Source organism: Cucurbita pepo, chromosome LG04 (genome assembly GCF_002806865.2).
Source record: "Cucurbita pepo subsp. pepo cultivar mu-cu-16 chromosome LG04, ASM280686v2, whole genome shotgun sequence".
NCBI lineage: Eukaryota > Viridiplantae > Streptophyta > Magnoliopsida > Cucurbitales > Cucurbitaceae > Cucurbita > Cucurbita pepo.
The window spans coordinates 12,375,565-12,391,586 of record NC_036641.1 but is presented as its reverse complement, the minus strand read 5'-3'; the positions used below and the strand labels follow the sequence as shown (position 1 = coordinate 12,391,586).

Here is a 16,022-nt window from a genome sequence, read left to right as displayed (position 1 = left end):
AACGAGACATCTTCTATTCATATCGATTTAGGTTTTTTCATATCAAGAATTGTCAACTTACGCATACCTCAACTAACACTTGTTATCAAATGGTATGGTGTGATTCTTCCCGCAAGCAAAATATTCCTAGCAGTCACTCTTAACATGCTCCACGTATCAATATACAAACTTTATATCTCTTGAAATGGAACCATTTTCAAGCTTGACCATTAACAGTCCACTTCCAGATTCATACGTAAACTCCTCTTCTTTAATGTCAACTACACATCGGCTCGGTTCGGTGCTCGAGTAGGCTCCGAATCTGCCACAGAATCGTCCTATCAGTGTGATGGTGTCTTGTGAAACATCCATACTGTGGCTTATAAGGGTGTGGAAACTTCTCCCTAACAGACGCGTTTTAAAACCATGAGGCTGATAGCGATAAGTAATGGACCAAAACGAACAATATTTACTAGCAGTGGACTTGGATTATTACACTAAAGTCAGCCTACAACTTAGTCCACTAATCTCTATAACCTATAGAAATCAATGCAAGCGTATCTTTCTGTGAAGTGGTAGGTAGAGTTCAATGTAGCTGGTGATAATGTAATGAGAAGTCGAGTCTCACTGCCCACTAAAGATATTGTAATTACATTCAAACTAATGCAAGAACTAGTTTTCTGAAAGAATTTGAGGCGCCTGTTGCTTCCATGAGGCTTAACAAACATCATTTCAAGACATTTTATGGAACGTCGAGGAAAAAACTAATGATATTTACAAATGATATCGTACTCACCACGTCAACGACACCTTGTACTCGAGCAAGAAGCTGGAGTTGATGTTGGACATGAGAATTCAGCAGGGAGTTTTTGCTAATAAAGCTTTATCCTAGTTTGGATAAAGCTGCGACATATGGGGCACGACTCAAGATCCTGTCCACATTCACAGCATGTCTGCAGATAGTAGAAGGTAAGTGTTCTTTTGGGTAATGTTTCATTCAGCCAGCCATAAAAAACTTGGCAATGCTATTACCTGATGTCCACAGCCAAAAGCCATATCCTTTGCATTGGTGATGCAAATGGGACAAGTCTGCACCAGACAGTGTAAAAATCTTCATTTCCGTTTCCAATTATTGTACCAAGTAAAATGAAAACAAAGGTAAAAGAAGCATTTACATGGTCATCAGAAACCGAACTTAGAGGAGGCGCAGATCGGACAGGAGCAACTCCACCATTTGAGGGTGGTGTTGTGCAAGAACTGCTCGTGTTTGAGGTCTTTTGGGAGCTAGGACCGTAACGAGGAGGCGGAAGAGGAACCCGGTCAATTGCCTTCCCTCTACTGGCACTGGTGGAGCAATGAAAGAAAATATGGCTTAAAAAAGAAAAACTGATAGGAATGCTCTACTATATTACTCTGAAATCTTGTTATTACCCCAAAATATCAAGCTCTATTGTTGCTTTATACTGAGAAGGTATTTCCATGAGTGCTGAAAGAGCGAATTCCGCTTCCTTTCTTGATCGATCCATATTTTTCAACATTATATCTGTGAAATTCACAAACTGCAGAATCAAAGTGCAAAAATAGCATTTCTCAGACTGTGTTAAACACTTCAAACAATAACAGAAGCAAGTTCAGCTATAGAAGCAAACAATACTTACTTGGAAGTTATCGAAGGCTCGAGCTGGGATATTGTCATCAAATTCCCTCATCATGTCCCAAGGTCCATCTCCTACTCCAACTAGTATAATCGACAGAGGGTATTCGCTGCAATTCATTATGAAGTTAGGGACGTTACGTGGTATGGGAATACGAACAACGCCATTTCTGTCCATTTTAGATAACTTGAACCTACCTAGCTTTCACAATTGCTTCAATGGTTTTCTTTTCCTGTGAGCTAAACTGCCCACGCTCAGTATCAACACTTCTTGTAACCTGTCAAAGAGAATACAAACTATATTTTTCAGCCACCATGAAAAAATTTGTCTCAGTGTTGGTACCCGACACAGACATCAGACAGGCTGGAGACTCTAGAGACCACATGAATAATGAAAATCACTGTTCACTCGCTGATAATGCCCAATCTTTACCACTAATATTAAACTCGCATTATATCATGATAACTGTGAGATCCCACATCGGTTGGGGAAGAGAACGAAACATTTTTTATAAGAGTGTAAAACCTCTCTCCCTTGCAGACGCGTTTCATAAAATTTGAGTCAGACAACAGGCGATGTGCTAGTGAGGAGGTTGAGTCCCGAAAGGGGTGGATACGAGGTGGTGTGCCAACAAGGACACTGAGCCCCAAAGGGGGTGGATTAGAGGTCCCACATCGATTGAAGAAGGGAATGAGTGCCAGCGAGGACGCTGGGCCCCGAAGATCAGAGTGGATTGTGAGATCTCAATCGGTTGTGGTGGAGAACGAAACATTCTTTATAAGGGTGTGGAAACCTCTCCCTAGAAGACGCGTAGAGAACAATGTCTGCTAGCGGTGGCGGTAGCCTGTTACAAATGGTATCAGAGTCGGACACCGGGCGATGTGCCAGCGAGGAGGCTGAGTCCCAAAGGGGGGTGGACTCTGTGCCAGCAAGGACGCTGGGCCCCAAAGGGGGTGGATTGGAGGTCACACATCGATTGGAAAAGGGAACGAGTGTCAGCGAATACGCTGGGCCCCGAAGGGGGTGGATTGTGAGATCTCAATCGTTTGGGGAGGAGAACAAAACATTCTTTATAAGGGTGTGGAAAACTCTCCCAAACAGACGTACTTTAAAAACCTTGAAGAGAAGCCCGAAAGGAAAAACCTAAAGAGGATAATATTTGCTAGCGGTGAGTGGTGGCGGCTGTTACAATAAATTTCTGAACAAGCAGTGTATTGGTTCATAAATAAAACTGACCGAACCCTCAATTTAATCAGCCACGATAATGAATGAGAAGGGCCCTGAAGATTTCTAAATCCTTCCAAAATTAGAAATTTTGACACATTATTTCTGCCTATGATCTACACTCGCTGCACTTGCAATTTTTGTTTCTGATTCTCAGACTCAAATTAAAAGGTATCATACTTCCATGGCTCATTGTGAAACTAATATTGTTAATATAATTTCTCATTTCTTATGTATCTGGGAACAAATAGGAAGATATGTTATAAACATGAAGTCCAAAACAATCAAAATTGAAGTCGGTGGGAATAGAGATGAAAGTACCTGACCATCAGCTATTATTACCAATACATGGTACTGGCCGCCACTTTGCTCTACGATTGTGATAGCCATTTCGATAATAGGGGCAAATGATGTTGGCCCTGTCCCAGAAATGAAATTATGGAAGTATAGTAAGTAAAAGCTAACACAGAAGTGTAATAGCAAACAGACAGACTGCAACCTGCTAGTCGAAGATGAGGCATGAGTTCCCTATATCTACTCAACACTTCTTCAAATCCATTACAGAATCGCTCGTCTGGATAAAAACTGAAAACCTCTTGGTCATGAGTTGATGCTGCCAACATTTAGAGTGACATACTTCACCATTGTTAATTTGAAACAAACATGTGTTCAAAATATAGATCGACTGCACAAAGAAATACCATCTCCAAAACCGAAGCAAGGGATCATATTATCCTCATCGAATGACGATAACGTTTGCCCAATAATTGCTATTGCTTGTTCATAGGGATTTGGCTCATCTCCAATGTGATGCAAACTTCTACGGTTAAATGATCTTGCACCTATATAAAAGGCATCATTAGCATGTGCGCATGCTATTAAAGTGATAGATCATAACATTGAATGGCCAAAGCAAGGATGAACCTGTCCACTCATTGCTCTTTGTGAAATCTATACCAACAATAAGATTTGAAGACTCCAGGCCAGCACTAGCCAATGCTGCAGTAACCTGTGAAGAGAATCAAAGAAACATAAATAACTTTCACATCGAAATAAAGTGTCGATAAAAGTCTTACGACGGGAATTACAGCTAGACCTGATCTAAACTATTATAGTGATCATCTATCCTTGAATATTTCCTCTCCACCCTCTTTCTTGCCCCTGGGGCCTGAGTTCCTCCATACCCCGGAGTCGGAGGAGCAAATTGATACTGCGGCGTGGTTCTTGGTTGAGCATATGCCGACTCCGGATAACCGAAATGACTCCACTGCTGTGAGCTAGACCGACTAGACGAAATGTATCTTGAACTTCCCTGCTTAGAACTTTTCCCTCCCATTACTTTACAAGAACTCTGCAGAATGAAGGTGATTGCAAGTATCATTAAGTGGAAAATCTCATAGTTTTTACATATTGAGGAGACAACATTTCACAAATCAAACCCCAGAACAGAAAAGAGGTTTAAAATCAGCAAGAGTCCAAAAGGTAAAGATGATACTGATTAATCCGAGAACTTTTGCAAGAAACCCAAATTTCCTAGAGGCAATCCAATTCCAACCCTCTTCAAAATAAAACGAAACTCGAATTTTGTAGAAGCAATGCTAATATTCAGGTTCATTGATTTGACAAAGATTTGGGTTAAATTTCACGAGATAAGCAGAGAATATAATCATCCATTACTCTAAACAAAGTCGACCTAAACAGCTGCATTTTAAAGTTTCAGCCACATTCCCTCACAGATCAGAGCAAATAACAAACATCCAGAATTCCAAATACAAAAATTCATCAGCAGAATCCAATCACGGAAGAATATAAGAAGTTGAAAAGGGGAATAAAACTTACAGAGCTGGAAAATCAGGGCGCAATTTGGAGAACGAACCGAACTAGTTCTTGAAGAAGATACAAGTAGAGAAGCAAGGGTACTGCGATTGAAACGAAAAAGGCGATGAAATTAGGCGATGGCGGAGAAGTTCACGGCCAGAGAAGTAAGTTTGAGAAGAATCGATAGTGATGGTTGTTTCAAATACAATGGATTGCTTCATGTACTATATACTTGGCGCTGGTGAATTTCTAGGAAGATTCCTCCGCAGCCAAAATGAAGTTGTTCTTACTGATTGCCAATTTACTCGCCGATTTGGCTCGTACACCATGGCTCTATCCTTCGTTTCTTTTAGCAATTTCAAAAGTTATTCCCATATCGTAAAACCGAATCTTAGGGGAAAAGAAAAGCTTTCGCATTATTATTAAAGTTTTGACTCATTGAAAACTTTATGATTAAAAAACAGATTTAGATTTCGTAGATAATGTTTCTTCTACCAATAATTGGAAGTATACTCAAAAATATATATATATATATATATTTTTTCTGATTTACAAAATCAGGTTTTGATTAAATTATTTCACTTTTTTTTAATTTTGTATTTTAACCTATACTTGTCTTACACCAAACTTTGGTCAAAGTGTATATCATAAAAATGTACGATTGAGCCAGTTTATCGTGTCTGAGTAATCTTTTGGTACATAGTTGTAACAGCCCATGTCCGCAGATATTGTCTTCCTTGGATTTTCACTTTCCGACTCCTCTTTAAGATTTTAAAATGCTTATTACAATAAATGTTTTGTTCTCCTCTCCAACCAATATGAGATATCTCACAATCCATTCCTGTGGACCAACGTCCTCATTAACACGTTTGGAGTAGGACTAGTCTCAAAGTCGGTTATCCTGCGAAACACTGGTTGGAGTAGGACTAGAACCTCTCTATGGTAGACACGATTTTTTTTAGAAGAAGCTTGAAAAGAAAAGTCCAAAACAACAATATTTGTTATTAGTGGACTTGAGTTGTTACAGTAGCAGAGCATACTTAGTCATTCTATATAGACATGCAATAGAACAATCTAATCATACGTGGTGTGTTAGAATTGGTCAATCCATTAGAATAGCTTGAAGTTAGTCATGCCATAAAGATAGGCTTACTTCGTTAGTTTCCTATGAAATCGGATCTATTAGTTAATCTTTTGCCAATATAAATAGAATATGTCCTCAATAGTGTGAGGTACAGTTTTGCATAAACTTGATATGGTATCAGAGCCGAAATAAGATCCACGAGATCCATAGCCTCTGCTGTTAGACATGTCAATCCCAAACAACACAATGTCTTCTCCGTCGATCAGTCAGGTGATTAGTGTTAAGCTTACACAAGAAAATTATCTACTGTGGTCTACCCAAATCCTTCCCTACTTGCGTAGCCAAAACCTTGTTGGTTTTGTGGATGGATCCATGCCTGCACCAAGCCAGACGATCGCCGTTGAACCAAGTGAAGAAACAGGGAATCGCAAAATTATCATCAACCCTGAGTTCACAGTCTGGTACCCCCAGGACCAGCTGGTACTCAGCCTCATCAACTCATCAGTCACTGAGGAGGTTCTCAGCACGATGGTTGGAATCACCACTGCACGAGAAGCCTGGATTACGCTGGAGCGACAATTTGCTTCCACATCTCGAGCAAGAGCAATGCAGATCCGTATGGAACTCTCTACTATCCAGAAAAAGGACATGACAATTGCTGACTACTTTCGTAAAGTAAAACATCTTGGTGATACACTTGCTGCCATTGGCAAGCGAATAGAGGATGAAGAACTCATCGCCTACATGCTGCAAGGACTTGGTCCAGATTATGATCCTCTAGTCACAAGCATTACAACCAGAACAGATGTATACACTGTCAGCGACGTGTATGCTCACATGCTGAGCTATGAGATGCGGCACTTGCGTAAGGGTACATTTGAGCAACTTTCATCTGCTAACAATGTCAATAGGATATCCATTCGTGGAGGTGCCAATGGAGGTCGAGGTAGTCGCGGTCGTAGTCGTCAGTTAAATAGTGGTCATGGACAATCAAGGCGTACTGTGAACAATCCTGGACGTCAACCATCAAAGACACAAAGCAGCTCAGGCATTGTCTGTCAGATTTGTGGTAAGCCCAATCACGATGCTTTGCAATGCTGGCACAGATTTGATCAGGCATATCAAGCCGAAAATAATCTCAAACAAGCAGCTTTGGCAACAAGTGGATACACTAGTGACACAAACTGGTATGTTGACACTGGAGCCACAGATCATATCACCAATGACCTAGAGAGGCTTACCACCAGAGAACGCTACACTGGCACCGACCAAATTCAGGTTGCAAATGGCGCAGGTTTGTCTATCTCTCATATTGGGAATTCATTAATTTCTGGTTCATCTCTTGTTCTGAAACATATCCTATATGTTCCTAAAATCAATAAGCACCTAATTTCAGTACAAAGACTAGCATCTGATAATAATGCTGTTGTAGAATTTCACCCAAACTATTTTTTGGTTAAGGACCGAGTCACGAAGAAACTCCTGCTCCACGGTAGATGTAAGAATGGCCTATACGTTCTACCGCATAATTTCAGTCAAGCCTTGCTGACAGCCAAACTTTCGAAAGAACAATGGCACAGAAGGCTAGGGCACCCTGCATCTCCAATTACCATTAGAATTCTACAAGATAATAATTTAGCTATAGATACTAATATTCCCTCTTCCTCAATTTGTAATGCTTGTCAATTAGGGAAAGCACATCAATTGCCATTTGGTTCTTCTCAGCATGTATCTACAGCACCCCTTCAATTAATTCACACTGATGTATGGGGTCCATCCATTGCGTCAGTAAATAATTCCAAATATTATGTTTCCTTTGTTGATGATTTTAGTCGTTATGTTTGGATTTACTTTCTGAGATGCAAATCTGATGTTGAGTCTGTGTTCCTTCAATTTCAAAAACATGTTGAAACTATGCTAAATACCAAAATTCGCTCCGTCCAATCAGATTGGGGGGGTGAATACCATCGGTTACACAATTATTTCAAATCCACAGGCATTGAACATCATATCTCCTGTCCTCACACACACCAGCAGAATGGGTTAGTCGAAAGAAAACACAGACACATTGTAGAAACTGGCCTTGCTTTACTCGCTCAAGCCAACATGCCTCTATCCTACTGGGATGAAGCTTTCAACACAGCTTGCTTTCTTATAAATAGAATGCCCAGCCGAACCATACAACAAGACACACCACTTCATAAATTGTTTGGTAAAAGTCCAGACTACTCCATGCTTAGGGTGTTTGGCTGTGCTTGCTGGCCTAATTTAAGGCCTTACAACAACAAGAAACTGAGTTTCAGAACTACTAGATGTATATTCTTGGGTTATAGTTCTTCTCATAAGGGATATAAATGCTTAAATAGAAGTACAGGACGTATTTACATCTCTAGAGACGTGGTTTTCGATGAAAATATTTTTCCTTTTGAAGAATCTAAGCCACCAAACAAAACCACAAATCCACATCATCCTGTTCTACTTCCAGCCTTAGCCAAACTTGCTAGTTTTTACACTGAAAATGCTCTTACAGATATTGAACCAGTTGTTAGTAATTCCCATATGAATGATGGTCAAACTGATAATATTGCTAGTGACAACTTGTCTGGTGTCAGCTTATCTTCTGCAGATAATACAAGAAGTTCAGAGGAAATTGCAGAATATGAAGCTGAGAGCAGTTCGATCAATGCTCAAAACCAAACTCATGAACATGTGTCTGATCAACCAACTGAAGCAGCTAGTCAACATCCAATGCGAACAAGGTTGAGAAATAACATTGTACAAGCTAAACAATTCACTGATGGAACTATCAGATATTCAGAAACCTCAAGAAAATTCGCAAGCGCTGTAACTATCACAACTCCGATCATAGAGACTGCTACTGAACCTCGAAACCTGCAGGAAGCCATGCAACATCCAAGATGGAGAGGAGCAATGAATGATGAGCTCTCAGCGCTAAAACGAAATGCCACTTGGGATCTAGTTCCACCCAAACCTGGAATAAATCTCATTGATAGTAAATGGGTGTATAAAGTGAAAAGAAAAGCAGATGGGTCAGTTGAAAGATTAAAAGCAAGATTAGTTGCCAAAGGATTCAAGCAAAGATTTGGTGTTGATTACACTGATACTTTTAGCCCTGTGATCAAACCGTCAACAATCAGGGTCATTCTTTCGCTAGCAGTAACCAAGGGCTGGAATATGAGACAAGTTGATATCCAAAATGCATTTTTGCATGGAATTCTGAAAGAGGAAGTGTACATGCGACAACCACCAGGATTTCAAGACTCAGCCAAACCAAAGAATTACATATGCAAGCTCAAGAAAGCCCTTTATGGCCTGAAACAAGCCCCAAAAGCTTGGCATTCAAGGTTGACTGGAAAACTTATTGAGTTAGGCTTCAAGGCTTCAGTAGCTGATTCATCTCTTTTTATTCTCAAAAACAGAGAGATAACTATCTATATGCTCATCTATGTTGATGATATAATTATTGTGAGCTCCTCTGATCAAGCAACCGAAAGGTTGATTCAGAAATTGAAAATAGATTTTGCAGTAAAAGATTTGGGTGGTCTTGAGTATTTTCTGGGTATTGAAGTCAAGAAAACACGAGATGGTATCATACTGTCACAGAGACGATATGCCTTAGATTTGTTGAAAAGAGTAAACATGGAAAAATGCAAACCTATGTCTACACCAATGGGTTCTGCTGAAAAATTATTCAGAGAACAAGGAATACCCTTATCAGCTGAAGAACAATTCAAATACAGAAGTACAGTGGGAGCACTACAATATTTGACAATGACTAGGCCTGATTTGGCATTTGCTGTCAATAAAGTGTGTCAATATCTTCATACACCTACTGATGCTCATTGGGGTGCTGTGAAGAGAATTCTTCGTTATGTTAAAGGCACACTAGCATTAGGAGTGAAAATTCAGAAATCAACCATGATGTTGTCGGGGTTTTCTGATGCTGATTGGGCTGGTTGTCCCGATGATCGACGTTCAACTAGCGGCTTTGCTGTATTTCTTGGAGCAAATCTAATCTCATGGAGTTCCAGAAAACAGGCTACAGTGTCAAGATCAAGCACCGAAGCAGAATACAAGGCCATTGCGAATCTTACTGCAGAAATGATTTGGATCAAGTCATTACTGAAGGAACTGGGCGTGTATCAATCAAAGGCTCCTCGCCTCTGGTGTGACAACCTCGGAGCTACATATTTAACTTCAAATCCAGTATTTCATGCTAGAACGAAACATATTGAAGTTGATTTTCATTTTGTTCGAGAACAAGTAGCACGTAAAGCAATGGAAGTTCGGTTCATTTCATCAAGTGATCAAGTAGCTGATATCCTGACAAAACCACTGTCTAAAACTCCTTTTACTACACATTGTAACAATCTCAACATGTACAAGACTTGTTGGGATTGAAGGGGACTGTTAGAATTGGTCAATCCATTAGAATAGCTTGAAGTTAGTCATGCCATAAAGATAGGCTTACTTCGTTAGTTTCCTATGAAATCGGATCTATTAGTTAATCTTTTGCCAATATAAATAGAATATGTCCTCAATAGTGTGAGGCACAGTTTTGCATAAACTTGATATCCTTATGGCGAATATTGGAGGCAGATAAGAAGTATTGGCGTGCTCCACCTTTTGAGCAACAACAGGGTCCAATCATTTCGTTGTGTTAGAGAACAAGAAGTCAAAGCCATGATCCACAACATCCAACACAATCCCCTTTCGGTTAACTTGACTGAACTCTTCTCTGGACTGACCAACGACGTGATTTGCAGGGTGGCTTTAGGGAGAAAATATGGGATTGGTGAAGACGGGACGAAGTTTAGGTCCCTTCTCTTGCAATTTGGGGAATCAATGGCGAGTTTTAGCATTCGAGACTTCATTCCATGGCTGGGTTGGATCGATGGCATTACTGGGTTAGACGTCCAAGCGAAGAGGGTAGCCAAAGAGCTGGATGTTTTCTTAGATAGAGTGATTCAAGATCATGTCCATCCGGAGAACAGAGATGAACACAATGACTTGGTGGATACTCTACTCTGTATCAAAACAGAGGACTCCGTTGGTTTCCCTCTTGAAATGGATAGCATAAAAGCTTTAATCTTGGTAAGGCCCCGCCTCTGTTCTTCTCAAGCTATCAACTTATTACTTGGCTCACTTTAGTTTGGTTGTGATTTTGATTACAGGACATGTTTGCAGCAGGCACAGACACGACATACACAGCATTAGAATGGGCAATGTCAGAATTGTTGAAACACCCAGAAAGCATGAAGAAATTGAAGAGTGAGATGAGGGAAATAGTGGGCGAGAAAGGGTATGTGGAGGAGGAGGATATAGAAAAGATGCCTTACTTGAAGGCAATAATCAAGGAAACATTGCGGCTACACCCACCAATCCCACTTCTTCTCCCCAGAGAATCGATTCAATACGTTAAGTTGAAGGGATACGATATCAATCCCGGCACTCGGGTAATCATCAATGCATGGGCCATCGGAAGAGACCCAGAGGTGTGGGAAGAAGCAGAGGAGTTTCGACCGGAGAGGTTTATGAAGAGTTCGATGGATTTTAAGGGTCAGAATTTCGAGTTAGTCCCATTCGGTGCAGGGCGCAGAGGGTGTCCTGGAATTGCGTTTGTGACGCCAATAATTGAGATAGCTTTAGCAAATGTGGTGCATAAATTCGAGTGGAAGTTGCCTAATGGAGCGGCTGGGGAGGATTTGGACATGTCTGGATTGCCCGGGGTAGTCATTCATAGGAAGTTTCCACTCGTGGCAATGGCAACTCCTTGTTAGAGGCACCCGACACCAAACATGAATTGCTTACTGTCCACTCACACATCAGTTGTGGGGTTTTATTGTACTGTGTGGTTATATCATAAACTATTAGATAAGTATGTTAGCGGGTTTCAATTCATGATCTCTTGCATCCATCGTAACACGCTCATACTGTATGGGATGTATAAGAATGTTGGGAATCACCATATCAAGTTTATGCAAAACTGTACCTCACACTATTGAGGACATATTCTATTTATATTGGCAAAAGATTAACTAATAGATCCGATTTCATAGGAAACTAACGAAGTAAGCCTATCTTTATGGCATGACTAACTTCAAGCTATTCTAATGGATTGACCAATTCTAACAGTCCCCTTCAATCCCAACAAGTCTTGTACATGTTGAGATTGTTACAATGTGTAGTAAAAGGAGTTTTAGACAGTGGTTTTGTCAGGATATCAGCTACTTGATCACTTGATGAAATGAACCGAACTTCCATTGCTTTACGTGCTACTTGTTCTCGAACAAAATGAAAATCAACTTCAATATGTTTCGTTCTAGCATGAAATACTGGATTTGAAGTTAAATATGTAGCTCCGAGGTTGTCACACCAGAGGCGAGGAGCCTTTGATTGATACACGCCCAGTTCCTTCAGTAATGACTTGATCCAAATCATTTCTGCAGTAAGATTCGCAATGGCCTTGTATTCTGCTTCGGTGCTTGATCTTGACACTGTAGCCTGTTTTCTGGAACTCCATGAGATTAGATTTGCTCCAAGAAATACAGCAAAGCCGCTAGTTGAACGTCGATCATCGGGACAACCAGCCCAATCAGCATCAGAAAACCCCGACAACATCATGGTTGATTTCTGAATTTTCACTCCTAATGCTAGTGTGCCTTTAACATAACGAAGAATTCTCTTCACAGCACCCCAATGAGCATCAGTAGGTGTATGAAGATATTGACACACTTTATTGACAGCAAATGCCAAATCAGGCCTAGTCATTGTCAAATATTGTAGTGCTCCCACTGTACTTCTGTATTTGAATTGTTCTTCAGCTGATAAGGGTATTCCTTGTTCTCTGAATAATTTTTCAGCAGAACCCATTGGTGTAGACATAGGTTTGCATTTTTCCATGTTTACTCTTTTCAACAAATCTAAGGCATATCGTCTCTGTGACAGTATGATACCATCTCGTGTTTTCTTGACTTCAATACCCAGAAAATACTCAAGACCACCCAAATCTTTTACTGCAAAATCTATTTTCAATTTCTGAATCAACCTTTCGGTTGCTTGATCAGAGGAGCTCACAATAATTATATCATCAACATAGATGAGCATATAGATAGTTATCTCTCTGTTTTTGAGAATAAAAAGAGATGAATCAGCTACTGAAGCCTTGAAGCCTAACTCAATAAGTTTTCCAGTCAACCTTGAATGCCAAGCTTTTGGGGCTTGTTTCAGGCCATAAAGGGCTTTCTTGAGCTTGCATATGTAATTCTTTGGTTTGGCTGAGTCTTGAAATCCTGGTGGTTGTCGCATGTACACTTCCTCTTTCAGAATTCCATGCAAAAATGCATTTTGGATATCAACTTGTCTCATATTCCAGCCCTTGGTTACTGCTAGCGAAAGAATGACCCTGATTGTTGACGGTTTGATCACAGGGCTAAAAGTATCAGTGTAATCAACACCAAATCTTTGCTTGAATCCTTTGGCAACTAATCTTGCTTTTAATCTTTCAACTGACCCATCTGCTTTTCTTTTCACTTTATACACCCATTTACTATCAATGAGATTTATTCCAGGTTTGGGTGGAACTAGATCCCAAGTGGCATTTCGTTTTAGCGCTGAGAGCTCATCATTCATTGCTCCTCTCCATCTTGGATGTTGCATGGCTTCCTGCAGGTTTCGAGGTTCAGTAGCAGTCTCTATGATCGGAGTTGTGATAGTTACAGCGCTTGCGAATTTTCTTGAGGTTTCTGAATATCTGATAGTTCCATCAGTGAATTGTTTAGCTTGTACAATGTTATTTCTCAACCTTGTTCGCATTGGATGTTGACTAGCTGCTTCAGTTGGTTGATCAGACACATGTTCATGAGTTTGGTTTTGAGCATTGATCGAACTGCTCTCAGCTTCATATTCTGCAATTTCCTCTGAACTTCTTGTATTATCTGCAGAAGATAAGCTGACACCAGACAAGTTGTCACTAGCAATATTATCAGTTTGACCATCATTCATATGGGAATTACTAACAACTGGTTCAATATCTGTAAGAGCATTTTCAGTGTAAAAACTAGCAAGTTTGGCTAAGGCTGGAAGTAGAACAGGATGATGTGGATTTGTGGTTTTGTTTGGTGGCTTAGATTCTTCAAAAGGAAAAATATTTTCATCGAAAACCACGTCTCTAGAGATGTAAATACGTCCTGTACTTCTATTTAAGCATTTATATCCCTTATGAGAAGAACTATAACCCAAGAATATACATCTAGTAGTTCTGAAACTCAGTTTCTTGTTGTTGTAAGGCCTTAAATTAGGCCAGCAAGCACAGCCAAACACCCTAAGCATGGAGTAGTCTGGACTTTTACCAAACAATTTATGAAGTGGTGTGTCTTGTTGTATGGTTCGGCTGGGCATTCTATTTATAAGAAAGCAAGCTGTGTTGAAAGCTTCATCCCAGTAGGATAGAGGCATGTTGGCTTGAGCGAGTAAAGCAAGGCCAGTTTCTACAATGTGTCTGTGTTTTCTTTCGACTAACCCATTCTGCTGGTGTGTGTGAGGACAGGAGATATGATGTTCAATGCCTGTGGATTTGAAATAATTGTGTAACCGATGGTATTCACCCCCCCAATCTGATTGGACGGAGCGAATTTTGGTATTTAGCATAGTTTCAACATGTTTTTGAAATTGAAGGAACACAGACTCAACATCAGATTTGCATCTCAGAAAGTAAATCCAAACATAACGACTAAAATCATCAACAAAGGAAACATAATATTTGGAATTATTTACTGACGCAATGGATGGACCCCATACATCAGTGTGAATTAATTGAAGGGGTGCTGTAGATACATGCTGAGAAGAACCAAATGGCAATTGATGTGCTTTCCCTAATTGACAAGCATTACAAATTGAGGAAGAGGGAATATTAGTATCTATAGCTAAATTATTATCTTGTAGAATTCTAATGGTAATTGGAGATGCAGGGTGCCCTAGCCTTCTGTGCCATTGTTCTTTCGAAAGTTTGGCTGTCAGCAAGGCTTGACTGAAATTATGCGGTAGAACGTATAGGCCATTCTTACATCTACCGTGGAGCAGGAGTTTCTTCGTGACTCGGTCCTTAACCAAAAAATAGTTTGGGTGAAATTCTACAACAGCATTATTATCAGATGCTAGTCTTTGTACTGAAATTAGGTGCTTATTGATTTTAGGAACATATAGGATATGTTTCAGAACAAGAGATGAACCAGAAATTAATGAATTCCCAATATGAGAGATAGACAAACCTGCGCCATTTGCAACCTGAATTTGGTCGGTGCCAGTGTAGCGTTCTCTGGTGGTAAGCCTCTCTAGGTCATTGGTGATATGATCTGTGGCTCCAGTGTCAACATACCAGTTTGTGTCACTAGTGTATCCACTTGTTGCCAAAGCTGCTTGTTTGAGATTATTTTCGGCTTGATATGCCTGATCAAATCTGTGCCAGCATTGCAAAGCATCGTGATTGGGCTTACCACAAATCTGACAGACAATGCCTGAGCTGCTTTGTGTCTTTGATGGTTGACGTCCAGGATTGTTCACAGTACGCCTTGATTGTCCATGACCACTATTTAACTGACGACTACGACCGCGACTACCTCGACCTCCATTGGCACCTCCACGAATGGATATCCTATTGACATTGTTAGCAGATGAAAGTTGCTCAAATGTACCCTTACGCAAGTGCCGCATCTCATAGCTCAGCATGTGAGCATACACGTCGCTGACAGTGTATACATCTGTTCTGGTTGTAATGCTTGTGACTAGAGGATCATAATCTGGACCAAGTCCTTGCAGCATGTAGGCGATGAGTTCTTCATCCTCTATTCGCTTGCCAATGGCAGCAAGTGTATCACCAAGATGTTTTACTTTACGAAAGTAGTCAGCAATTGTCATGTCCTTTTTCTGGATAGTAGAGAGTTCCATACGGATCTGCATTGCTCTTGCTCGAGATGTGGAAGCAAATTGTCGCTCCAGCGTAATCCAGGCTTCTCGTGCAGTGGTGATTCCAACCATCGTGCTGAGAACCTCCTCAGTGACTGATGAGTTGATGAGGCTGAGTACCAGCTGGTCCTGGGGGTACCAGACTGTGAACTCAGGGTTGATGATAATTTTGCGATTCCCTGTTTCTTCACTTGGTTCAACGGCGATCGTCTGGCTTGGTGCAGGCATGGATCCATCCACAAAACCAACAAGGTTTTGGCTACGCAAGTAGGGAAGGA

General features: G+C 40.5%; 1 protein-coding gene and 2 non-coding genes across 3 annotated transcripts; 1 reads left to right on the top strand and 2 right to left on the bottom strand.

The window, feature by feature from the left end:
- Positions 1 to 581: 581 nt before the first annotated feature.
- LOC111793208 (E3 ubiquitin-protein ligase RGLG2-like) lies at positions 582 to 5,050 on the bottom strand. Its single transcript, XM_023674986.1, has 12 exons — positions 4,698 to 5,050; positions 3,955 to 4,209; positions 3,783 to 3,867; positions 3,560 to 3,700; positions 3,358 to 3,471; positions 3,180 to 3,277; positions 1,832 to 1,911; positions 1,638 to 1,743; positions 1,411 to 1,538; positions 1,155 to 1,323; positions 1,012 to 1,068; positions 582 to 932 (listed from the first exon to the last, which is right to left on the bottom strand). The coding sequence occupies exons 2-12, from the start codon at positions 4,192 to 4,194 to the stop codon at positions 852 to 854; spliced, it is 1,299 nt and encodes a 432-aa protein (XP_023530754.1). The 5' UTR covers positions 4,195 to 4,209; positions 4,698 to 5,050; the 3' UTR covers positions 582 to 851.
- Positions 5,051 to 6,474: 1,424 nt separating this feature from the next.
- On the top strand, positions 6,475 to 6,610 carry LOC111794177. Its single transcript, XR_002815067.1, has one exon. It is a non-coding gene; the product is annotated as a small nucleolar RNA Z247 (small nucleolar RNA).
- An 8,884-nt stretch (positions 6,611 to 15,494) lies between these two features.
- LOC111794176 lies at positions 15,495 to 15,630 on the bottom strand. The gene has a single exon (XR_002815066.1). It is a non-coding gene; the product is annotated as a small nucleolar RNA Z247 (small nucleolar RNA).
- Positions 15,631 to 16,022: the final 392 nt, after the last annotated feature.